At 40.6% G+C, this 26,711-nt stretch overlaps 1 protein-coding gene across 4 annotated transcripts in view; it reads left to right on the forward strand.

The window, feature by feature from the left end:
* The first annotated feature begins 23 nt into the window (after nucleotides 1-23).
* Gria3 (glutamate ionotropic receptor AMPA type subunit 3) overlaps nucleotides 24-26,711 on the forward strand; it is a 301,868-nt gene continuing 275,180 nt past the window's right edge. For all 4 annotated transcript variants that reach the window (XM_010614551.1, XM_033760083.1, XM_010614550.1 and 1 more), the window contains exons 1-2: nucleotides 24-300; nucleotides 1,458-1,616. In XM_010614551.1, the coding sequence (XP_010612853.1) occupies nucleotides 192-300; nucleotides 1,458-1,616 (268 nt within the window). In that variant the 5' untranslated portion in view covers nucleotides 24-191. The remainder of the gene's footprint in view (nucleotides 301-1,457; nucleotides 1,617-26,711) is intronic.

The following is a 26,711-nucleotide window of genomic DNA, read 5'->3' on the forward strand; positions in this document are numbered from 1 at the left end:
GAGGGAGGGAGAGAGAGAGCGAGGAGGAGGCGGCAGAGGAGGACTAGTGTGGGGTGGAAGGAAGAGTGAGCGAGAGAGCAAGTTGAGAGGAGGGGGTGTAAGAGCCGGCTGAATCTTTTTCTTTTTCTATTATTATTTTGACGACTCCCGAGTTGCGCCCATGCTCTTGTCAGCTTCGTTTTAGGCATAACATGGCCAAGCAGAAGAAAATGGGGCAAAGCGTGCTCCAGGCGGTCTTCTTTTTAGTCCTGGGGCTTTTGGGCTATTCTCACGGAGGATTCCCCAACACCATCAGCATAGGTAAGCGTCCGAGAGCCAGCCAGTGGAGCAGGCTCTTCTCCATCTAAGACCACTGCCCTAGCGGGGCTACTGCGGCCGCGGTTCCTTGTGCCTGCATGGTCTGGGGACGGTGACTGGGTATGGGGACCTGGCAGAGGTCGCGGGGATCTGAGTCCCAAGGAGCTGACTAGTCTGGGGAGCATCGGGGCCGGGAGAGGGGTCTCCTGGGGCTGGCGCGGGTGGACTCCCTGGTTTTCCCGGAGCTGAGAGGAACGGGGGAGACAGGCGGAAGGTTGGGATGCTGCAAGGGGGCGAAGAGTCGCGGCTTTTAGCTCGCTGCTCTGGACTTTGCCATGGCGTGCGTGCAGCCGCTGGAAGTTGTCCCAGGGTGATGCTGGCTGTCTGGCCGCGCCAGAGCACGTTACCCGGGCCAGGGTGCCCTGTCCCGAGTCTCCGCTCCGGGAAGACGGACTAGTGTTAGGGAAGTCGAACTCAGTTTAGATCCCCTAGACCTTGGCAGTGGCCAGGGTCCGAGGCGGATTTGGTAGAAGAGAGTGAGCCAAAGCACTAAGCGGGCGAGTGGCTGAAGCCATGCAGACCAGGAATTCATGAATTGCCGCTGTGTCCGTCTGGAGCCGCCTGGAGCCGGAAGGGAGTTCTCCGTTTCTGTCTGTATTTAAAAGTCTAGAAGTTAGAATTGATGCGGTTACTGAACTCGTCTCCTGTACTGAGAGATTGAGAGCTTGACTAATGGAGAATGGGATGGGGCAGCAAGGAGAATGAACAAAATTCCCCCTAAAACTATCCCTTTACCCCTGAGAAAAAAATGAAACAGCTGTGGGGATGGGAGTGGGTGTAGAATACGGGAAGGGGAAAAAGGCTACCGCCTAAGAAAGAATCGAGTCCCGCTCTCGCTCTCGGTTCTATCCTCCTACCCTAAAGCGGTCCCCTCTTCCTTTACTCCCTTCTCTTTAAGATCTTCCGTTCAGTTTAGAGAAACCGGGTTTCTGCTGGCTGAAATCAAAGTTCATGAGACTTGAGAAACGTACAACTTGAAAATCAACCCTCAATTGTCCATCCCCATAAAATCGAGGGGTTATCTGATATGTGTTTCCCGATTTCTAACTCGTTCTGGGGTCAGGGGACGCACAACAAACCTCGGTTCCTTTTGCTCCTAGGTGGACTTTTCATGAGAAACACAGTGCAGGAGCACAGCGCTTTCCGCTTTGCTGTGCAGTTATACAACACCAACCAGAACACCACAGAGAAGCCTTTCCATTTGAATTACCACGTAGATCACTTGGATTCTTCCAATAGTTTTTCTGTGACTAATGCTTGTAAGTAGATCTGCTTTTCCTCCCTTTTGGGACCTTGGGGACTTTATCTGCATTTTGCTTGTAATTCCTGGTGTCGGTGTGTGCTGGGGAGTGCTGATATCAATAGACATTGTTAGGAGCTCTAGTCAATCCTAGTTTCCTGTTGCATAAATCAACTAGGGAGTATTCCGCTGGAAGGTGAAGGGAGTGGGCAAAATTCTGCGGTGAATGACATGTGAGGTAAAAGTTTCATTTTCCTCCCTGCTAAAATGGCATTCCCTCTCCCACACCTTATTTATTTATTTATTATTTATTTATTTATTTATATCTGTTCATTTTTGCTAGGAGAAAAGAAAGCAAGAAAGAAAAACATTGCATGGTTATTCAGGGAAATTTCTTCAGACAGAATTTGAGAAAGCAGCAACAGCAGCTGCTTGATTGAGTCCATGCAGGATGTACATTCCTCGGGTGTTAGAGCCAGTGCCCCGCCAGTAAGAATGAGCAGAATTTGATGATTGCGTAGTAAGTAAGAACCAGATATGAGAAATTCTGCAAACAAGTGACCTTGAGGGACAGATCAGGCTGGATTCCCTGGCCTCTTTCTGTCCTAGAATATTACCTTTCTTACCCAGATAACTCTGATAGGAACTGATAACACTACAAACTGATTCCAAGTGGTGAAACCTGGCAAACTCTAAGTGAGGAAAAAGACAGTGCTTGGGTGAATATTTGAAAAGCAAGTTCTGTATTTCTTCCTATTGTTCACTGCCCCTTTCACATTGTTAACGGCAAGCAACACAGTTCCTAATTTACAAGAGGTTGGGCAGCTGTGAGAAGCTTGGGGCAGGAAAAACTGAATATCAACATGAGGAATTTCATAGGCTACAAAGTCACTTCTGAAATCTACAATTGTGCCCATGATTATCCCTCTGGAGAGGGGACATTTTGAAAAGTAATACTAGTTTTAAGCCAAAATGGCTTAAAAGCTCACTGGACACAACACTTTAGCTGAATGGACTGTTTTATGAGAAACGACAAAATTTTTTCATTCAAACTGATTTCACTTAAAGTTTAAGAACAGTGGGGCCAATGATAACATAAAGCATGGTTTGATTTTATAGTTGCTGTGGTGTGGGACTTCTGTGTTGTTTTGTTTTGCTTTTCTTTCAAGGTAGAAATATCATTTATGTTTCGTGAGGTGCAACTTTGTATATGACTTTGCTCAAGTCCTCTGTCTCAAAAGATATGTAATTTCCAAACACTGTTGAAAGGGTCCCAAGAGCATAGGTTCTTTGGATTTCAAGATTTGGATCAAAAGAATGGGAGTGAAAGGCTTTGCAAAAAATATGACAGTTATCAGCTCTACAAAAATTTTAGCTGAAGGTACAGATCCTTTTATGAACATGTTCTGAGATACTCTGTATTTGACATTCTTTGGCTCTCCAACATTGACAAAAATAGAAATTTATTAATTCCAGCTAGGTGTGAAAGTTACAAAATGTCTGTCTATACTTTGCGTTTTATTTTGGTAATCCCAGCCTGTCTCTATTGCTTTACAACACACATCTGACTCTTAATCCTGCAGCACTGTATTCTCATTAAGAGGCTGAATCTCAAATGTAGCTTCCTAAATGCCAGTCACAACAGACTTAAAACCAAGTATATGAAATTACCAGGGTTTATTATTAACAATGAATAATATTTATTTCAACTCCCTTCAATGTCTTTCCACTGGTGAGGACCGGGAAAATAGAGCCATTTAGCTTCTCAAGGTGGCTTGTTTTCCAAGGTTTTTGGTCCAGTTCTATGGTCAAACCAGATTGACACCTCCCAGTGTAGGGCCATCGGGAATCCTACCCAAAGGAGCAACTGAAAAATGATGCTTACTATATGAAAATCTCAGGTTAAGAACAGGTAATAAGTGTAATGGTGTTGACTTGCCTTCATGTCTTACTTCCTAGGGCAATAAAGGACAACCATAAGAAAGGAAATGTAACTGATAAAATCCCTCACTCTAAATCCACAGTACTTCTATTTACAAGGCTAGGCTATGGTTAGAGGCTCGAGAGTGTGGCGGAAAGGTTATGGCTCACTGGGCTACAAGAAAAACAAAATTCAAAAAATGATTTTTCCCTTAGTCATTCCAGATACATGTGTATGCACATACAGAAACATGCCACATAGGAGAAAATCTAGAAACCAATCACGTGTACCCAGCTGCCTGTTGCACGTTCTGACTCCAGAGCACAGAAGTAAGCTGTTATCTTCTCTAGTCCCTAAAACAGTCATGTCTGAATGTCACAATCATTGAATGGGGGCCAGATCTCAAAGTGGTCTCCTGGCAGCTGTTAGCTAGTAGCTTAGTATCAGAATGATGCAGACACCAGTGATTTCAAGAGGCCAGGGAAGCCCTGGATTTGTCTCCTGTCTTCCAATGGCCTTGGTTATTCTTTTACCTATGAAAGTAGAGATCAAATATTTCAGATATTGGCATACCATACTAGTTAAATACTGAAATCTGGCAGGTGACCTCAGATTCCATTCCTCCAAGTGACTGCTTAATTGTGCAGAGAAAAAACGCCTGCATCCTCTAGCCTGCTCTTCCCTGTAAAACTAGGGGAGAATGTAAAGAAATCTCAGAGGAGTACAAATCTGGTCCTATCTCCTCTCTGATTAAATATAAAGTGGGCTGGAAAAAATTAAAGAAAGGTTCCTCTGCTGACATGCAGAATTCCCAGTTTCAGCTTCCCCTAGCACTAAAAATTGATCTCTTCTCATGATCTTTTTTGCACACTCAATTTTGAGGCAGACACATGCTTTCAAGGTATGAAAGTGAACAGATACACAATGAATAAAGAAATGCTAAGGTTTTCTGTATGTGTCCCTTCCTGGGAGTCTTCCTCTACATTTTCCCCCTTAGCCCCCACAATATACTCAAAAGGCATCCTCAAAGTGAATACTAGGCATCAGTTATTTAAAGACTCTTCTTTACAAAATAGCAACCAATTTTTTTGCACAAGTCTCAAGAGCTTTGCTTCAGACAGACTCCAACTTCATTCTGTTCCTTCAGAGGCCAATAAAAGCCTCCCTGGCTTTGAAAGGTAATTCATTTGGGAACTAAACTCAGAAGTCAGTTGAAGTTTATCGAAGAGACTCATCTGATTTAGAACACATGTTCCCATTTCATAGGAATTAATAGAATTTGCTGCCTTGCTTTTCAATTTAACTAAATAAATTCAGAGAGAAGGATGGTGTAAATATCCTGGATTCAGGATACATGCAGTCATAAACATACGTAGACCTTCATACACACACAAAATCAGTGTATATGAAAACAGTTATACACACATGTTGTAAGTTACATATTTATTCTTTAAAAAGCAGATTTGATTGTCTTCAAGCTTTGGGGGAGGTGTGAAAACCATGAGGGGACTACTGTGCCCCATTGGTAGCCTGGCTGCCTTGATTCCTCAGGAAACGCGGCTGATTCCCTTGAGGTCCCCTCCTGTGTCTTGCTGCTGGGCACTTGTAGTGCACTCCACACTACGCCGCCCCAGCCTCTGCAGTGTCAGCTCATTAGCACACAGACCTCATATTCCTTCTCCACACTGTCATTGCAAAAATTGCTGTTGTACACCTTTACAGCCAACAAATGTGCTCACAGATTACGCACTGTTTGCAAGAAGCAGGGAAAAGGCAAATGTAACCTTAAAGGTTATTCACCATGGAATTATGCTTTAAACATGTTGGCTTAAATAAAAATCTGTTGATGGAGGAGCAATGGTAGTGGTGGGACTGAGAGTAAGACTTAGGAGAACAAGCTCTAATGGAGCCCCAGGCAAAATCCCTTTTACTGGCTTTACCTAGCCCATCAGCTGCAAATCTTTATTCTATTATTTTTTTTGAAGTCCTTTGAAATATACCTGCTTACTGAGAATGCACTGCATTTATAATTGAGCACATTTCACTACCAAGTGTACTTAGCCAAAACAGGTTTTCCTCTCTTGTCTACAGAGTCACAATCTAATTATCTAATTATTCTAATTGCCAGGATCCATTTAACCATTTAGGTCTATTTGGAAAGGAAATTGTCTCCCTTGGTTCCATGTAGTGCAGTAGTGGTGGGTTTTGTTTTGCTTTGGTTTGGTTTGGGTGCTTGTCCTCTGCGGTTTCAGCTCAGAGCCAGATGAAGACCCTGGGATCACACTCCTACCCTAGAATACCAAAGGGTGTCTGGGCTGGATCCACTTCCGCCTCCATCCCCCATCTTTGCACCTTTGCTGCTCTCCCTCTCTCCTCTATTTCCTGGCTAGTCTTCAGGAGGCTTATTGGCTTAGCTCACTTCTCAGCCCCTCTGGCCAGCTGGCTTAGCCTACTGAAGCATGAAGAGGTCACCTCAGTGGTGCCAGTCAAAGATTTAAGTCCCCTCTCACAAGGTTTATTTTTTTAAATGTATTTTTTATAGGGGGAGGTAGGGAGATGATGCTGTTCATCTGGGCCATAAAAATGAATGACAATCATTAGGCTGTAAAGGTTATCCTCCTGCAAAGTGTATTACTTGCCGTGCAAGGCGGCTTCCTAATGATTTGCTAAGTGGAAGAGGGGCCAAAGAAGTATTGGAGGGAAAAGAGAGAAGAGAATTATCTTGCTCTCTCTATCTGTGCTTACTGCAAAATACGCCATAGTTTCTCTTCTTCTACAATTCTTACTTTTTTACCTAATATAAAACTAATTTTCAACATCCCCCTACTCTTGCCTCTATAGAACTTGTTTCATAATTCTGCATTTCCCTTCCTTGTCCCTAGGATTCAGTGAGAATACTGGGTGGGGTCTTTGAGATTTTTTATTATGTTTTGGCTCCCAATATATCTTTAAATTCCATTGTTATGTGTAGCCAAAGGTGATTGGTTGTTTTCATTTTAACAGATTGAAAAATAAATGAAGCTGCCAACATGTTATGTCTTCCTTTATGGATGAGAGATTTATCATTTTTATACAATTGGTTTTAAGGATTAACAGATAATAGAGATTTTTAAGAGAGGGCTAGAATTTTACAAGATAGAATTCATAACTTCAGGGGAGGGTAAAATAAACATTCTTCTCCAGATGACTCACCTTTGAATTTCTTAGATGGGAACTGCAAATGTATTTAAAAGAATTTTCAAAAAACTTTCTATCACTTGTGAAGGTCAAGAAAATCATCTGTGTATTTTACCTGCTCTGTTTAAAAACGTGGGTTTTTACTTTATTCCTTTGACTCTCTTACTTTTGGTCTAATGTGATGAAACAGCCACAGGAGGTTACAGTTAATACCCCAGCTTTCTTCAGGAGGACTGCAGAAGATGTGCAGACACAAAAAGAGCCTTCTCCCCTCAAGGGCTGCTCAGTAAATGTCTAGACTGTAGCAACAGAGCTGCAAGTACCTACGGCCTATGTGTGGGGTCAGCCCTGAACTAGGGCAGCTGCACCCCATAGGAGTCATTCCTTAGCAAAAGGTTAGCATGGACAGAATTTGCCCTCCTCACATCTGTCCTCCTCTGCTACTGTCATTATTTATTCCTCCCCCTCTGTGTGTCCAGCTTATACTGTTTTGCTAGTCCCTAACCACCTACTCACTGACTTGCCCCTGCTTCTGTTGGCCCATCCACACTACACTTAGGGACTATTTCCTTTCCTGGACATTTGCAAACCTGATTCTCTTTTTTCATCTGAACATCCTGTTCTTCGTCCATCTCAGGAATTTCCCTGTCCTTTGAGACTGACAACTTTGGAGCTAATACCAGAGACTACAGGGACCGTAATGTCTCGATTGCAAGGAAAAATACAAAAATGGGCATATTTCTGAATATGGTACTGAGAGTGGCTGTTCACTCTCACCGAACCAAAATCAGCTGACTTTGGCCATGGTAAAAACTTTATGAGCTAAAATAAAAAGCTAGCTGCACATAGTAGGTTGAATGTAAGTACACGTAATGCCAACAAGCTCAACTTCTCCATGTTAAACCTACAGCCTTTAGGGTAATTTGGGAAGCAGCAAACATTCATAGGGATTTATTTTATTACAAAGGCCATTGTGGGGTCTAAAATTGCCTATGTGAGTGCTGACAAGAGATGCACTGCACAGGAGGAACATCACAGAAGAGGAAAACAGTGGTAGGAAAGCCGGATCTCAACTGATCTCTGCGATGGCATATGGAATGCCATGTTTTATGAAGCAACATCCCTCTCACTGTCACTAAATCATAGCTCTGCATGTACTTGGAAGCCTAGCTGAGAAATGTCTCCTTCTGACTTCTTCTATCCCTTCCTTTCATTGGCTCAAGCATATATCTTGGCCTCCCTCCCAATGGAAGTAGCCAACATACTCTCTTCTGAATTTCCATTTAAGCACTAATGAGTGAAGTGTTTACATCCTTCATTCAAGACCTCCTTGCCTCTTAGTTCCCAACTGTCACTGGCTTCTTAAGCAATTACCCTCAAGGCAGGGTGATTTGTCCTTATTTCAGGGAAGCAGAGGAGCAAGGATAAAACCCAGGCGAGGAAACACAGCTGTTAGTGATCCTTTAACCCTATGTGTGCAATTCAGTGTGGAATAGCACTTCATGACCTTTCATTTGCAAACTAATCACCTGAAGTTCTTGTTAAAATGAAGATTCCAGTTGAATAGGTCTGCTGTGAAGCCCAAGACTTTGTATTTCTAGCAAGCTACTGGGTGGCGCCAGTGCTTACTGGTCCTTAACCACACTTATAGCAAAAAGAGGCCAGAGCTGGGAAACTGATTACCAAGGGAAAGGCTCTTTCAGACAAGATTTTAGCCACGTTTGCATCCTTTTGCCTTCCAGAAAAAGTTCTGTAAGAGACACATTTGGCTTTTTCTAACTCACAGATGTCTCTGTCATATTTCCAAAACCTTGTGTCCACTTCAGCCAGGTGGGTGGCACAATTAAGTGTCTAAGAGCATTTGCTTAAAGTTGGAGTTGGTAAGGATATGGATAGGGGGTAGAAGGCAGGCTGAGAGAAGAGGTACTTCATAAGTCAGGATGATAGTGTCTTGGCTTCTTGCCACACCCCAAAGTGACCCTTTTAAAAGCAACCTTCTCAAGAGATCTGAGGTTAGCTTGTGGTTCTAACTCCCTTTCTACTTTCCTTCTCTGGGTTAAAGCGTGGCAGAAAAGGGCATGTAATATCTGTTCCTCATCTGTGTGATTTCTCCTAAACAGAATTAAACACAAAATATAACACAACTCAAATTCTATCTGGTCTCATAAGAACCTAAAAAAAGATTCCATTTTCAGGGTTCGTGCCAGGCATGCATGGATAAGATGGAAGTGAACGAGTATCACTGTCTAACACATCTGAGATGAAGACTGTTCCAGGGGTGTCATTAAAAGATTACCCAGTGTCATTTTAGGACTGCAAAATGGTGCCACAGTACCCCAAAACATTACTGCCTAACGGTCTGTCATTAGTCTGAAATAACAGAAATGTATCCGACTGAGTTACTGAGCTGAAAACCTGTGATAAAATGCAAGTGTGCTATCTAGAAGGGAATGAGTGAAATCCTTGTGAGTCATTAATATTTCAACCAGAATTCTTTGTTCAGGTTACTACTTTTACCTCACAGAATACTCAGAGGGGGGCTACTCAAGACAGGTAAGTGATCCAGCATGAGTACTCTGCCCAAGAAAGTGGGGCACTGAATGGATGACTGGCTTTCAGTCAGTACCAGGAGACCCTTGAGGATGAGAAAGGATCCCTAAAATATACTTTACCCCTTTTCAATATTTCACTTTCTCCATGGTAACTTCTGATACTTTATTCACTAAGATCTCAGAAGACTTAGACTATTTTAGTTGCTTTTGTCTCATCAATTGACACACTTCTGATGGTAGAGGCTCTGCTGCCTCATCTGCAACATGGTTGTTTCCTTTGCTAGGTGATCGCAGCCTTTGTTCTCTGCAGTTACTGTAGGAATTTTCAGAAATAAAATCAGTTTGTGATAGAGGGTAGTAAATATTTTAAAAACAAACATTCAAAAATTGTTGTGATCAAAAATGTTCTTCTTTCAATTTTCTATGATTTGCTGATCTACCTTGCCAATTATTCATTGCAACTAGGGTTTCCAACTTTGTAGCTACCCAGAAAAAGAGTTAGGCTGCCAGCAATGGATGAGACAGGAAGGGATCAGGCCCAGTCTGTAGAAGGGTAAGTACATATACAGACATTTTGGTATAGATCTCTGCATGGATGAACAGCTTTGTAAATGTATGGTAGAAAAGCCACTAACATTCATTGTCAACCAGAATTTGGTACAGATCCTTAAATATCTTTATATCTAATTGCAATTTCCAAAGCTACTTGTTGATTAGTTCAAAATAGTGTTTCTCAAATTGGGCCACTTGCCTCCAAATCACAAGAGATGCTTATTAAATATGAATCCCTGGGTCATACCCCAGATGTAATGAATCAGAAAAATATAAGGAAAAGCCTTTTTAATAAGCTTGAGAGATGTTACTAAAGTGCACTCAATTTGTAAATTACAAATTTAATAAGCCCTGGTACTACAAACAGAGATATGCTGATTCAGATTGAATATTAACTACTAAGTACAAGGTATTGCGCCAGGGATGTTGCTTTTCTGTGCAAGTGTGGTGTTGTTGACATGTGTAAACACTAGTGAGTTTGGTTGTTAGTCTAGCAATTCAAGACTTGAAAAGAACAAAGGGACTAGCCTCAAGTCACAGTGTCTCATGGAAACAAAGCAAAAATGCTTCTTGAGACGGTAAGTAGAGATAAAGGAATGATTTTTATTTTAACAATGCTTCTTCCCTTCCTTGCTGTAAGCCAGTGTCTGGTCCTTAGCCATACTATAAACCAGATATCATGGCAAATGACAACCCATTTGTTAAAAATAGATGTATTGCAATCAGTTCATATAGTACTCATTTTGCCCTCTTCCCCATCCTTGCAATCAACATATCTAAAAGCTGAAAAGAGGTGAAAAATTCATTGAAGCTCTAATAAGTGTAAGCTACTATACTAAGCATTTTGTCTTATCTCATAGAGTCATCACATTGCCAGGAATGAGGAGCTCTCATTTCAATTTTATAAAAGATGAATCAGAGATGGTACAAAATGTCTAAATTGCCCAGTCAAAGTCACATAGCTGGATAAGCAGTAGGGCCAAAATTCTACCTGAGAATTTATTGTCTCTAGTGTCTGACTCAATTTCCATCAGTGTTGACATCTCCTATGAGTAGAGGGACCAGATAGATTACATAAAAGTGAGAATTGGGCAAGGCATTCAATCAAAGGGAAGCATGGGGCCTGTGGCCATCTAGGGAGTGCAAATCCCTGTCTGAAGACATTGAAGTGCAAGTTTTGAAACAAACAAAACATCCACAATAGCACCTGATGTGATTGGCGGTAGAGAGTACAAGTTTCTGCTTGTTACACTACACACTAAGCTACACAACACTCCCTTTAGCAACTCAAATTACTGGTTGAGGGAAGCTCTGTTAACTGGTGATTTTAACTACTGAAAATAGCAGAGGAAAAAAGCTTGAATTTCTCCTTGGAGCATGCCATCATGGTTTCTCAATATGGTAGAATAATTTCTCTTTGGACACACACTTGTGACCCTGCATTGACACACTCTTTATAGAGTAACCTTGCATGACTGAGTGCCAGCTCAACTCTGACTAATCTTCCCTGAAGCAACACTGAGGCCTACAGCGAGGTCATAGTGCAGCTCACTGTCATGAACAGTGCTTAACAAATCCAAAGAGGTACTTCTGATGGGGGCTGCTTTGTCAAAAAAAAAAAAAAAAAGCCTAGATCTGATGTTGCAAACAGTAGGTCCAAACTTGGAGGGACTGGGTCAAGTAAGAATCCATCAACAATCACTGAAGGTAGGAGCTTGCAATACACTCCAAGAAAGAACCAGTTCACCAACGTTAGAACCAGGTCCAAAATAGAGGTGTAGTTAGTGGTCTGGAAATGTAAACGGACCTAAGCCAATTTCGTCATTCACAACCATCGGTACCCTTTTGTTCAATATCAGTAGCCTGCCATAGTTAGAATGAATGCTATAGGCATTTTCATCATAACCTCATTGCCAAGTATAAAAGAAAGCCTCAGAAAAAATTCTGTTTCTTATTAAAATAATAGCAAGCTGGCATAAAACAATTTGACAGCCTGTTCTTTACGGTCAATCAAGTTCAGCTCCCTTTCCTTTTAGGTACTCCAACATTGACTTTGCATAAAAGTTGAGGCAGATAAGACAACATTTTAGTGGTAGGATTCAACAAACCAAAAACCCCATAAGTGTTTGCCCATTGGTAAATGTGCAAATAGAGCCCTTAGAAATCACCATTTCTAAGTGATAATAATGTAGAGCTTATTGCATTCTTACATGTTCCTCCTGCTAGTTTGGGAATACCTCTACCGCAGTTCTAGCCAATCCACAAATGTTGAACATTACTAATTTGTCCAATGAGAAAGTTAATGTTAATTAACAAAACCTCACTAGAGATAAACTCCTAGTGTGCTTGTAGAACCACTTCTTGATTAGAATTTTTTAAATGCTAGATAATCACTCTTGGACTCTGTGTTTCCTGGTGAGGTTAACTGACCATGCTGTGGGTATAAATTAAGACTAACCTATAACTTTTAGAATACCATATTTCTATGGTCTTCAGAAGAAGTAAAAAGCTATAAGAGAAACAGGAGTGAATGGGCAATGCGCTAGAGACTAAGAGATCTGGGTTTTAGTCTCAGCTCTAATATCAACTACCTGGCTGACCATGAACAATTCTCTCTGCTTCCTGGTTTTAGTTTTTATCATTTGCAAAGTGGAGCGGTTCTTCTACATGTTCTCTGAGACTTTCATTTTTGACAACCTGTTATTAATTCCAGTCCTATTCTTTATCATCTCATGGAGGAAAGATCATAGAAATTTCTCTTCATATAGTCTCTGCCTTTATAAAACTATGATGAAAATATCAAATCTATGAAACCAGTAGATATAGCATTTCTAGTGATGATGACTTATTGTTGCTAATGTCAATTCTTCTACTCCAAAAACTGATACCTTGCACAAGTTATTTAACTTCATTGTTCCTCAGATTTCCCAATGATAAACTGGGAATAATTCTTACCTCATAGCATTATTGAGAGTTTCAAATGAAGTAAATTCACATAAAACACATATAAATTACACAGTGAATCATCATCATCAAAATCTTTTGAGCTTTTTCGTAACAACAGAAGCCCAATTTCATCTGAAAAATAAAATCCCTTATTACTATAGACCTCCTTTCTGAACAGCTGTTCTCTGAGGCTATCTACAGCTCTCAGTCCTTCATCAAATCCAAAAACCCTCATAACGCCTCTTTAGATAACCGGCCTACCAGCCTAACCTGGGACATTTTCTCACCCATGCACCCAGGTGTGCCCACCAGTTTACCTCTTGACGGTGGCAACTACTCAGATACTTTAAGAGTCAGAAGCTCTATGACACACAGTCTAGGAGCTAATGTGTTCAAGAGGAGACCTAGAGTCTTCTTTCCCCAAGACACTGTCTTTATCTCTAATTCGATCTACTTCCAATCACAAAAATGAGTCATCTGTCTGTTCTTCTGTGACAATTCATTATATAAACAGTGCACACTCTGACTTCCAAAAGGCCCAGGACACATTCACTTATCCTCTGAAAGTTGATTCTGAAAAAAAACATTTTGGCCAAGCACCCAGGGAACTGTCTTTGTAGTCAGGCATGGAGCTTCTCTTGGAAACGAGCAAAGAATAACACCAAAGAGCACCAGAAAAAGCAGAAAGAACTTGCCAGAGCCTCCCTTGTGGAAGCCATTTCCTTTCCTTTCCTTGGGTAGTACAGGGCCATTAATGGGTGAGCTTTCTTCTTGGACTCTGGAGTCAAGAACCCAGGAAACAATGCCAGGCATGGTGGCACACTCCTGTAATCCCAGCAGTTGGGAGGCTGAGGCAGGAGGATCACTGTGAGTTCGAGATCAGCCTGGGCTACATAGTGAGTTCCATGTCAGTCTCAACTACATAGTGAGACCCTGTCTCAAAAAAACAAAACAAAACAAAAATTAAAAAGAACCCAGGAAACTGAAAAGAGCAGTGTTCCATATTTCCTATTCTCTGGCGCACTATATGTATTGCTTACACTTTCCCCTGGCTTGATTCACTTCTTAGTGAGAGTAGTTGATGATTCTTTCCATTTCTTGCCATCTAAATGGTTAAAACTAAACAAAGACCCACTTTTGGCATACCTCTGGGTCTAGTCAACCCCTCAACTAAATATTACAACCTCTTAAAGAGTTTAGTTCATGCAAGAACTACTAATGGTATCCTTTGTCCTTGTTTCTGCTAGACCCAAATCTTAATGTCCCTAATTCTTCCTTTCAAAACTTATAGATCTATAAAACATGAAAAGAGGAAAATAATGGGGAAAGTTGTGCTTCCCCCTCCATAAAAATTTTTTCTTAAAATTCCCAGTTTTTCTATGCTTACTCCTGGCCCTTGGGTTTTACATCTCCCATTCTGATACAAAGGGTTGTTTGACTCTTATCTAGTGGAAGGTTGTTTGTTGTTTCTCCTACTGAGTTGGGGAGCAACTTAATGGCAAAGAATGCCTGTAGACTGGACTGCAAATCCTGCATTTCATTCTTGGCCTTCTCACTAGCCATACAACCTTACATGGATTATTTAACTTTCTGAGCATCACGTTCTCATCTGTCAAATGAGAATAAATATAATAGCAACTACCTTACAAAGTCATTGTGAAGACTAAATGAGATCATCCGTATGAAACATTTATAATGTTTTTTGGCAGGTAGTAAATATTGAATAAATGGTAGCTATTACAATCACAGAGTAGTGAGGTGGCTGGTAAATGACGGAGAATAATAGAATTACTCAATATTAAGCTGTAGAAGAATCTCTTATATCTGACCATTCCCCAAACCCCTCCAAACCAATCTGTACCCTCTGTGAACTTTCAATTGTAAATAAACTGGATGGAGTAATGCTTGAATACTTACAATGTTACCTTGAAGATAAGAAATATGACTTGAGGCAAAAAATGGAAAAAATAAAATAATTAATGAGAATAACCTAGAAGTATACACACACCACTAAGTCTACTCATTCCCCCATTAAATGGAATTGTCTAGAAAGTTATGATCTTTTCTGATTTTTTTTCTCTGAACTAGATATGATTGTATTACTACCCATTCAGTGTGGACAGTAACATGACAACCTTGACACTTGCTGGCTTAAAGGAATGAACACTCTTTCTTCCAATGTAAAGAAATGTGTTCATATGTTTAAAGTGGGACAGTGTATTCACTCAGTCAAGAAAAATGGATGCCAAGTGAGCTTTCCCAGCTATGATTTTTCTGAGTTCTACAATAGAGGGTGAAGTGTGGTTGAAGTTTAGAGAGTATCCATTTGAGTGGGTGGGTTTTCTACTTTTGATGGTGCTTGCTTAAGTCATGCTGAAAATAGAAATGAAAAGAGACATGGAAAAGGTTAAAAGAGAAATTTCGCTAATGAGATTTTCCAGCATTTCATTCTCCATTCTCTCCAGAGCAAAGGTTAACTAGCTGATTCCACAAGCATAGATTAACCAGAAAAGATCCTGGTGGGGACCACCAGGTGATACAGATACTTTTTCCTCCCCGCACTTCCTCTGTACTCCAGGGCTGCTCTAACAGCATGTTCTCTCCAGCAGGCAAAATCTTTTTCTTTTGTACCCCAGTGCATCCATACTCTACCAGCATCACCCCCTCTTCTCATTTCTATCCAAGCGTGCTGCTGTGTTTTCTTGTGGATCATTCCTGGATTTTTTTTTTTCAGATGAGGAAATTAAGGAACAGAGAGGTTCACGGTCTACGCAAGACCACAGAGCTAGCTGCTAGCTGAACTGAGATTACAATATAGATTTTCTAACTCTTGACATTTCTCTAAGGTGTCTTCCCATCATAATCCTTTATCTCTTAGCTTTCACTGCTGTACAACCCTGTGAATTTTAAATGGCAACCCTGTCAACTTCAAACAGGTAGCAGAGAAGAATAAATCCATAGCACATGAACTGGAAATGCAGGAAAGTAGGAGTTTCAGGGGCCGTGGTTAATGCTAACTTCCATATAGTGTTCCCAGTGTTAGCCTGTCATCATTTTACAATCATCTGATTTGTAATAAGGAATGATCAAAACAAATTCTGGAAGTCCAGTGTAGATTACAGACTTTTGGAGATAAATCAAGTAGTTATAGTCCAACTTCTTTATTTTGTGGATGAACAAAGAAAGAAGAAACTTGTCAAAGATGACAATCTCCACTAGGAAGCAAGATGAGAATTTAGACTGCCAGATTCCCATAGCAGGGTCTTTTTTACCATGCTTTGCAACCATACCAGCAGAAAGCTTTCCAAAGGCAACACCAAAAGTTTTCTTACTTTACTAATTTCTAGAATCTCTTTTTCTGCACAGGTCATATCAACCAACTTAATTTTTAATATATAAAACATTTTAATGATTATAGAAGCTAAAACATAAGATTATTTCCTCATCATTGTGATCAAAAACTTCACAAATAGATCAAAACTTACTCAGGTAAAGTAAGATCATTGGGTTTTACCATTTGTTCAGATTTATATCCTGCTTTTTTTACTTTGAATTATACTTGATCATTTTTCTAGACCCTTTAAATCTTCTTTAAAAAGTTTTAAATACTTGCAAATTATTGCTTCACGTGGTTACTATAGGACATATATAACATTACCCTATATACATGTACTTATATATTACATATATTTATACATATACATAAAGCTATTTCCTAATTTTAATCATTTAGATGGATTCCCAGTTCACTGAGCTTTACAATTAGCCTCAAATTTCCTATGATGTTTACACTGTAGAGTAATTCTAAATACAGCAATACATCATAAATACGTTATCACATTTAGTTGCCTTGGCCTTTCTGAAATGATCATTATTCCTGTACCAGACAGAGCAACAGAAGAGAGAATCAGATCTTCCATCCTCTGTATGGTACATATTATTATAGCTAAAGACAAGCAGTATAGAAGTAATGGCTATGCTTGGGAGTTATATTCCCTGGGTTCAATTCCTGGCTCCATTTCTTTCTAGTTGTACAGCCATGAATAAGCAATTTAACCCCTCCATACCTCAGTTTTTCTTCCTGATGAACAGAGAAAATAGTAATATCCACCTTGTAAAGCTGTGGAAAGAAAGAAATAATAAAATATATAGAATGTACTTGGCATATAGTGAACTCTTAAGAAATGAGTTGTCACTGTTATATTTGCCAAAGGGAAGAGGCATTAGATCTGAAGAAATCCTGCATACTTCTTCCATCTCTGCTATTATTTAAACCTGTGACCTTGCAGGATCTATTTTACTGGTTTCAGGCTCAGTCTCTTTATTTACAAAATTGGGGAAATAATGCCTGAGCTGTGTACCTTACAGGGATGTTGTGAGATAATGAATGTGAAGGTGTTTTGAAAATCATGAAATATGACGGCTTAGTCTATAAGTTAGATGTTATGTATGACTGTCAGATAGTAGGACTGGAGACAGATGGTGCAGGAGACTAGGTTGAATATACTGAGTCTCAGAAGATGTTTTCAAAATAAAACCCCTGTTGTCAGAAATATAAACTGATATAGACATAAGGGACCTTAGAGACCACCTGGTCCAACATGTTAATGTGACAGACATATAAGAAAAGAGATTCAGAGAGGAAAGAGCTCAAAGTCACAGAGCCATTCACAGAAACAGAACTAGAAGTCAGGCATTTCACAAACACAGTTAAAGCAACCACTACAGGATTTTATTAGCGGACCTTTGTTGAAAAAGAACTAAAGAGAAAAATCTAGTTATTTGCCAAGTCCATGTAGTGGGTGCCGATTAATTGGGGTTTTATTGCAAGGATAAGGAAAACATAGTCATCGTTCTATATTTTTAAACATCAGTCTCATTCCAGGGGAGGGGAGAGTAAGGGAGCAGGGAAGTGATAGGGGAGGGACCAGCCAGGTAGGGAGAATGCCCTCCGACTTGGCCAGATTCCCTAAAGACTTATGTTGTCCCCAGCAATGGCCACTGCAACAGATGGTGTTTCTTTGATTATTAATATTTATCCTTGCAGTCAGTGCTCAGTTATGTTTTTTTTGAAAACTTAGTAAAGCGGATGACATTGCCAGTTGCTTGATAATACAACTGCCAATTGTTTGAGTGGAGTAGATTGATTATAGCCAGAGGCCTATTCATTTCACCCTGGCACAAATACAGCCCACGTCGGTCCAGGGCTACGCTGCAAATGGCAGATCAGATATCACTGCATCTCCTGAATTATATCCCTTCAGGTACTCTGTAAATACATGTGTTGGATACTTTCATCTTTACATTATTTTAGCTAAGATGAGAACACACAAACACTTCCACCTGACAACCTTTTCGAGTTCAACACATAGAAGCTTATTTTAAAAGAAACAAGAAAGTTTTTCAAGAGCAGGCTCCAAAGGTGACTAAAAATGCCATTCCACACAGCAGCCCTTTAAGAAATGTACTATGAAATGTGTTAATGCACCAAGTCCAAATGAGGTCTCACTATTCTTAGCTCCAGAAGGTTGGCTCCCTTCTGCTACCACCAGGGCTTGGACAGCATCCATGCAGGTTCACCCCCTTCTCCAAATCTGAAGTTCCCCTTTCTGCTCTTCAGCTGAAGGGGACCCTGTCCCCAGAGGCAGCTCACCTTTTCCTAGTTGTCCCCACAGCTTCTGCACAGAGAGAACTCCTGCCTTGGCCACAAAGCACTGGGCAAAGCAGTTAGAGTGCTCTATCATGCCATAGAGATCACAGGCTGCTGTGTCTAAAACAGTCACCAAGTGGGGGCCAATCAAGATCAGGCCTCCTGTACTGGGAATAAGTGGCCAAACTCTGAAACTAGCAAGGTGGAAGGAAAGGGAAAATGACCTTGTTTATCAAGCCCTGTTGTGCTACAAGTGCCCTCCCCCCCCCCGGAAGCTTGAAAGGAACAAATTTCAGGAAAATGAATGTCAGGCTACTTTACACTGTGAGAAGTAAACATACGGAACCTTTTAAGACCAGTGTTAGTGCCAGCTGAAAATATAAACACTGTCAGAGAAGGTTCAATACATTCATGGCTGCTAAGGTAATGACAGGTTATTAGGGGAAATGAGGCTGTTTGGAGACACTTTTAATCTCTGAGCTCAAAATCAGTGAGGACAACCAGATCCTCTGACAGCCTCAGCGCAGCAAATCCTGAAGTCCATGGTCTCAGGACTGTGTTTTTGCTTTCCACTTGAACTAGGGGGAGATTCAAATGCAGTAATTAGGGTAGTTTAGCTCAAATTGAAATATTAAAATCTCTGGCTCAGAGTGAAATTCTTGCACACCTATGGTAGCGATATGTCATCGAAGAAAAAGCCATAAATCTCCCCATGTACACCCCTTGCCTTGCTATTCCAAACTAGATACATGACTTACTCCTGTCTAGGTCTTTTTCTGTTTGAAAAATTAGGACGTAAGACTAGATGACCTCCAAGGTACTTTATTGCTTCAACTACATTTAATTACAATGATATCACAGGATTTCCTTGGAGGGTTAGTGGGAATTTCCCACTTTCCTTACTGTCCCTTATTCGGGAACTTGGGGGCTTCCAGATGCTTGAGAGATGCCCCAGACTCCTCAAGCCTAGAGTCCACAGCAAAGGCGCAAACTCAGGAATTTATATCTCATGGCCTCTTCTCCTTCTCCCAAGACCCCAACTTCTTGGAAAGCAGGTAGATATAGGGGCTCCATTTTGTTCAGTGCTGTAGGCAAGTTTGAGCTCCAAATATTAGAGGGAGCATTGTGTGGATTTTAAAACTAGAGTGCTCACCTCGGCAGCACATATACTAAAATTGGAACGATTTTAAAACTAGAGCTGACGGGTTAGAATTCTGATCCTGCCACCTTTAGCTATGTGGACTTCAGCAAATTACCTAAGCACTCTTTGCTTTGGTTTCCTCATTAGTGGATTAATGGTCATAATACTGCCTCCCTCCTGAGGTGATTGTCAGGACTAAATGAAGAAATTCACATCAGATGCTCAGCATAATGCCTGGAATATAGTAAAATCTGTTACTGGTGGTCACTAAGTAGATGTTGACCTAAAATCAATACTAGTAAATCAGTATGAAGGCCATAGCTTATAAACAGAGGAAAATTATTTGGCTTCTCAGGGCTTTCATGTCCTGGTCCCGATAATGACATGTTTAGGATCTACCAGGGACATTTCGGACTACACATATCAATAAGGGAACTATATCTGGTATAGGTGGCATTTATGTGAGCCTTCAAATCAGAAGGCTTAAATGAATGCTACTTTCCCCTCCTGTGAAGCCAGCTCAGTCTATGGGGATCCTGCCAGGAAGCTGATAGAAAGGGAAGTTCACAAAAGTGATTCCTTGATATGCTTATCAACTCAGTGGAGAAAAATATTTCACAGCTTCTGCTCAAGGTGTAAAGTTAAACTGTGAGATAAGAATAAGGCCAGTGAGATCGCCTCCTCCTCCCCCTTCTTGGGTTCTTATCAAGTAAGAACCTTTTCTGGAAAGCAAAGGGAAAAGCTCACACTGGATGCTCATCTAGAATATCTCAGGGTGAATCCAAACCCATTTTAGAGGTAAGGAGAACTTTCATGTGGAGATAAAAATAAAAAACACGAAGCTGAGATGAGGCAGAATCAAAGTCGATGGAATTGCAAGACATGTGAATAGATGATCATTAATTTATTCCTCAAATCCTGTGTTCTGCTCTGTGGGTGTGGTTTTTGAGGAAGAGCTGGGAAAATATATTATGAAGAATCAACTTCTCTTACTCTACTTCCAGTTGGCCATTATCAAAAGTGTCAATTTCGGCCTAGAAACCCCCATACCTCTCTTACGTGGGATTCCTGAACAAAATGTTTTTTTTTTCTTTCTTTTTGGCTTTTCTTCCTGAGAAGCTCTCAATGTTTGAAAGAAAGGTCCCAGTGATTAATTGAGATATATTCATGAGCATGAATATGCTGTAAGAGTTTAATGGATCAAGTAAAAAAAAAAATAAAGAGATAGAAATCAGATCCAGGGTTGCAGAGGGCGAGAGGGAAATGGCCTGCACTTACTACTGGCACTATGCAGGTTGCATTGCTATGTTAGACAAATTTGCATTACTATAACCAAATATCTAAAAAAAATCAACTTGTAAGGAGGAAAGATTTATTTTGATTCGCAGTTTCGGGGTTTCAGCATATGGTAGACTGGCTTTACCGCTCTGGGACCCTTGGTGAGAGGCAGCAACATGGCAGGGAAGGTGTGGTACAGCAAAGCTGCTCACCTCGTGGTAGCTGATAAGCAAGGGAAAGAAGGTGCCAGAGTCCCAATAACTCCTTCAAGGGGATGTCCCCAGTGACCTAAATCCCACCATCTCCCAACAGGCACAGGCTGGCAACCAAACATTTACCACAAGTGCCTTGGGGGATCATTCAAGATCCATAAACGAAGGCTGGTTTAAAATCTGTTATGCAATAAAGTAGTCAAGGCAGATGCTATTATTACATTCATTTGATAGTGAAAGAAATAGGCTCAGAGAATGTAGAGTACTGTCGGCAGTAAGTGGCAGGTATGGGACCCAAACCTAAATCTAATCTTGTGCTCTTTCTGCTCACCATAGCGTTTCCATTTAACTAGCTTTATAAGGGAACGAATGGCTCCATCTAAGGTAATTTTCCAGAGTGTCGAGACACATGTCTTTCAGCAGTGCATGTGCTATTTTTATTTTAACCATTTTTGAAGAAAAACTTTCTGAAACGTATCACACACCTCCACGCCTTATTATGCAGAAGACACAGATTACTGTGCTTTTAATCTTCTATTTTCATAGCCTTCTATCACTTCACTCACCGTGGCTGACAATGCTCAATACTTTCTAGGTTACCAAGATAGCATATGCGAAATGGGGAGCTCCTAAAAGCAGATATACTAAAATGTGACAGTTGACAGTTGAGGAATGGCGCACAAGATCACCAACTATAGAAATCCAGCAGTCCAAGGCTATTTATTGTAGGAGCAAATAGATCTAAAAGTTCAAATAGCCTCACAAACCACAAACTCAGCAGTGGAATTGGAATTCCCTGTATAGACCAGACCATCAATAGCAAACGGAATTGGGTGTATTCTACTACACTGGTGTATCACAGGAAGGGGAGAAAGGAGAGATCTATCCCAGCTGCAAGGAGTATTTTTCCACTCACACTGTTTAGAAATGCTTGTGCATAGTGCTAATAGAAAAGCTGACTTTTAGAGGTTGCGTTGGTGCCTTTAAATTCTCCACACACAATACATGCTCTTACTGTTTGCACCTGGGCATACCACTAGCCTCCACCCCCACCTTGATATGCCACTGTTTTACTGTGAGAAAAAGGCAGAAAGATTTCTATCTCATGTGTTTGTCTAAAGAGGTAAATCTTCACTGATCTAGAAAATGTATTCCATGTGAGACACATAGCAAATTACTGTGTGTTTAGCCTGTCACTTCCCTTCTCTTTATCCCACCTGTAATTTCGCAGGGGAAAAGAAAAACTCTACAGGCAAACCCTCTATAGATTGCCAGCCTATTGGCCTGCTGCGAGTATTTGGATCTTTTCAAATTCCAATCAGAATGGGCTCTGCTTTGCCTTTTCCATCTCTGTCTCCTCTGACCCAGCAAAGTTTCCATCTTTCATCCTGTCACTTAGCTAATGGTGTGTGTCTCTCTTGCATACACTCCATAGTCACCAGCTTCTTTCACTAGTGGAGTCGTCAGTGAGATGTTCAGCAGATGGCTCACTGGCTGCCATTCTTGTCCCCTCACTGCAGCAATCTGTTGTTCTAAATCAAAATGTTAATGAAAAATAGAAGAACGCAGTGCCAATGTCTGTCTGATTTAAATTAATATAGAGTCATACCTTTTGAGGCAGGTTTTACTGGCACAGTGTTCTCCATACAAGCTACTCATATTGTGTGTAGGGTTAGTTTCTCTCTCTAATTTAAAATAAAGCACTTCCTCCATTTACCTGAGTCTCTCTTGGTATCCTCAACCGGTTCTTTTTAATAATAACAAAGGCCTAACAAACAGTTGATTTCAGTGTTCCAGGGAATGGCATCTCACCTGGTGGAACACAATTTTGAGAGATATTACATGTGATGCCTAATTATAAACATGCTTTGATTAGATGCTGTTTTCAATACTGAAATGACACGTTTACTAAATGCTTCAAGTGCAGCTCTAAGTTAGGCATGTACTTATTGAAATCTCTTTCAATCCATTTGTTTTAAAACTGCTGGTAAAATCATTGCTAATTTGCTACTTTATTTACAAGGGCCCTTCACTTTCTATGTGCTCAGCACAGTATTCATTTCTGCTACAGCACAGGAATGCTTCTCTCTTTGGGGAAAATATATGCGTCTGCAAGATCAGCTATATAAGACAAAGGTTTAACTTCAATTTAGGAAAGGAAGGGCCACAGTGATGTTAACACCCCTAATAGGGGAAATCATCTCAATATCCTAACTTGCAAAATTTTCTAGAGACCAACAGAATGGCAGTTCTGATCAATGGCAGATGACTACATCTTTCATTCAGTCTTCTTGTGACTGCTTTGTAGATACTTTTAGGAATAGCATTGGGATAAGAAGAGCTAATTCAGTGCTTCTTATACACTAGGCAACCTTCTAAATGATTTATATTTATTCTTTCAGTCATCAAAAAAAATCCTATAACTTGAACCACTTTCACAGATGAAGAAGCTGGGGCATAAAAAAGTTAAGCCACTTGTCCAAGGTCACACAATTAGTAAGCGATAGAAATAGAAAGAAACACAGATTTCCTTTGAAACCTTTACTTTTAGTCACCATATAGCATTCTGTATTGTGCTGGAAGGCCACAGATTCCAATCTGTTGGGAATTAAGCTAGTGTTTTCAGATTCATACAAAGTTTTCTTTGCTCAAAATGCTGTGCAAGTTAGAAACAGTGGTCTATCTCAGTGGATAGTGGAACTTGCCTAAATGCACGTATCACTACCACTAAGACTAAGGTGATTCGAGCAAATCAAGCAGAGGCAGTGAGCAGGAGAAAAGCCCTGGGTTGAGAGCAGAAAATAGGGTGCTAGCCATTAGGTCAACCATCTTAGGGCTGTGCACTGGTAAACTCCATAGTCTTTTTTGTTTGTTTGTTTGTTACTGGGGGGTCAAACTCTGGACCTTGCACTTAGACCCACTGCGCTAAATCCCCAGCCCCCACTCCACAGTCTTAACAAGAGAAGGCCAAAAAGGGTAAGGTTTGCAAAGCCCTTATCAGAACCAATCAACAGGATAAAGAGCCTGCTGGGACACAATAACCCCGGCTCCAGACTCAGCACTTCTCCCTGCTAGCAAACAGGGCCACCACACAAACAAAACACCACTGAAGTCCAGCCTTTCTCCAGCTGCTCAGAAGCCAGCTCAACTGAGAAAGGAAACAAGAGGAGACAATTCTAATTAAATTTATGCACCACAAGCCTAGGGATTTACTGAGGTTTCAAGTTGTTTAGAAGAAAAAGAAAGTGAGAAAGGATTGACTGGAGGTGGCTGTAGTTTCCTGGCCTTACTATGAACTAAGTGAAAATAGGAATTTGGATGGTAGGATATGTTAAACAGAACCCTGGGCTAAGAGCCAGGTAACCCAGGTTCCAGCCCCAGCTTTGTCTGTATCACACCATGGTCTCTCTGGGTCACACATTCTCTGAAATATGAAAAACCCCTATGAAGGCCTTTACAACATTAACTCTATTATTTCAGCCTCCTGAATAATTTCCTAGAGAAAGATGAGTTTCCTTATTGGAACAAGGAAACTCAGAGGATGATTTGACCCAATGAAGCAAAGATTTGATCTGTTTAGAGTGTTTCTGAGCAACCCACTCAGAACACTAGAGTCAGAAAGTAGATTTCCTTTGGGCCTGATCTTTCCCAGTTGATACCACTAGGTAATTGCTCACGCCTGTGAGTCGTCAAATCATAAGCCCTTTGAATCTTAGAAATAAAAATTGCCTTAAAGGGTATCTTTTCCTACCTCCTCTCGTGCCTGGGCTCCTTTTTGTCTAAACATAGTCAGCCTTAGTAGCGGCACCAGTGCCAGCTTTACACTTAGCCAGAAAAGGTGCTACTCACCTGGCCAGATGTCGCAGGGGCTGGGATGGGCCATCAAACCCCTGAAAACCTTCATTTAGAGGTCTCCTCTTACTCTTAGTATTCACTGATGCCAGAACACCTTTAACAGAGAATTTACACTTCCCTTTCCACACAGAAAATGTATAATTACTTTAAAATAGATGATACTGTCTAATCGTCGTATATATGACTCCATAGCTGACTGTATTAAGGTAGAAGATTTCTGTAGGGAAGAGAACTCAAAGATATAAAATTGTTGAAAAGAGTGAAAAGGATTTCAATGGGGAGGAGATGATGTAGAACCAGTAGAGAGGGAAGGGGAGAGACACTAAAACGGTAAACTACTAGTTTGTGTAACGATGTGGAGTGAGACTTGGGTTTACACCTCGACCCTGCCATGTGACTACTGTAATACCTCGTGCAAGTCTCTTAGCATCGGTAAAGCTCAGATTCCTGAACTGTAGTATGGAGATAATGGTATCTGTTACACAAAGCTGCTGAGAATTAAATAAGTAATCATTCAAAGATGTAATTTTATTATACTAGATTTAAGGACATGTGCAGCTCCAAATCTACAATGTTTTCATCATTTGATGGGTTCTGATGTATATACCCTTGCTTATGCCTCTGCAGCACTCGTGGATATGAATGATGTTGATAGCCAGGTTTGTATCGACCAATAACAGTTTTAATTCTCTTAACCACCCATGGAGCTAACTGAATAACTCATTCAAGCACCAGCCAGAATATCAATTGTCAGACATCTGCATTGCCTACCTAGAACTTGGTCAGGATTTTCAATCCAAGCTAATAATTTGAAGGAAGCCCTTATTTCCACGCTAGTCCAAATTTAGCCTAGTTAATAGGAGTACAAGATGGTTTTCCTAATTAACTAGCTCCAAGGAGGAGTAAACATGCATGATGGCTTCCCTGAAAAATCTTTCCAAAAACATGTTTCAAACTTACTATTGGAGAAAACAGCAAATGAAATGTTAAGGTTTTTGGGTGAATTTTAGGTTTGGGGGAAGGTAGTCAACACCTTCCCCCATTTTTGTCAAAGATGACAGCACTGTTAGTTTTTTATCGTACTGCTAGGCAGACTTGACTCCCTTGACTTTTGGCCAGTGCGCTACCTTCTGCACCGAGATTAGCTTGGACGTTGTCAGGTTTGGTGTTGCATTTCGCTGAGTTTGGAGGTAGTATGGGTTTGGAGCAGGTAATCAATTCTACAATATTTTATTTTCAATGATAGAAATATGAAAATGTGGAGCCCAAGGCTGCTCTTCTTCCTTTTACAAACATGTTTGAAGCTTCTCATTTTTTAAAAATAAAACGAGTTTCAACCTGATACTTCTGTTTGCCATGTTCTTCTTTTTGTTTCTTCAAAATTTCAAATCTGCGATTTGTGAGTTGCCTCCATTCTGCTCCTATTTTTACAATCTATTTCAGTTTTCACTGGTCTGCCCACTTAGCTCTTTTGAGTTCACAAGTGATCTCCACCTCGCTAAACCCAAAGACTATGTTTTTATCATCTCTCTTCTTCAGTCTCTTTAGTCTTTCATATACTGGTTTTATCTATTCTTGAGGTTTTCTCTGGCTCAGCTTCTGCTGGCACTGCACATTCTTGATTCTCCTCTAATTTTCCACCCACTCCCTTTTGGCCTAGGATGTCAAGCAAGTAAAGTTACTTCTTTTTAGGCTTGGATTTCTTCATCAGTAAAAAAGGGGGTTTAAAACAGGATAATAGCTAAAGTCTCTTCCATGTGAAACATTGTGCCTTTCTTGAAAACAGATTTAAGATTGCTTATGGTTAACAGTTTTTTTTTAAATATATAT

Source organism: Fukomys damarensis, unplaced genomic scaffold (assembly GCF_012274545.1).
Source record: "Fukomys damarensis isolate Sample0158 unplaced genomic scaffold, DMR_v1.0_HiC HiC_scaffold_39, whole genome shotgun sequence".
NCBI lineage: Eukaryota > Metazoa > Chordata > Mammalia > Rodentia > Bathyergidae > Fukomys > Fukomys damarensis.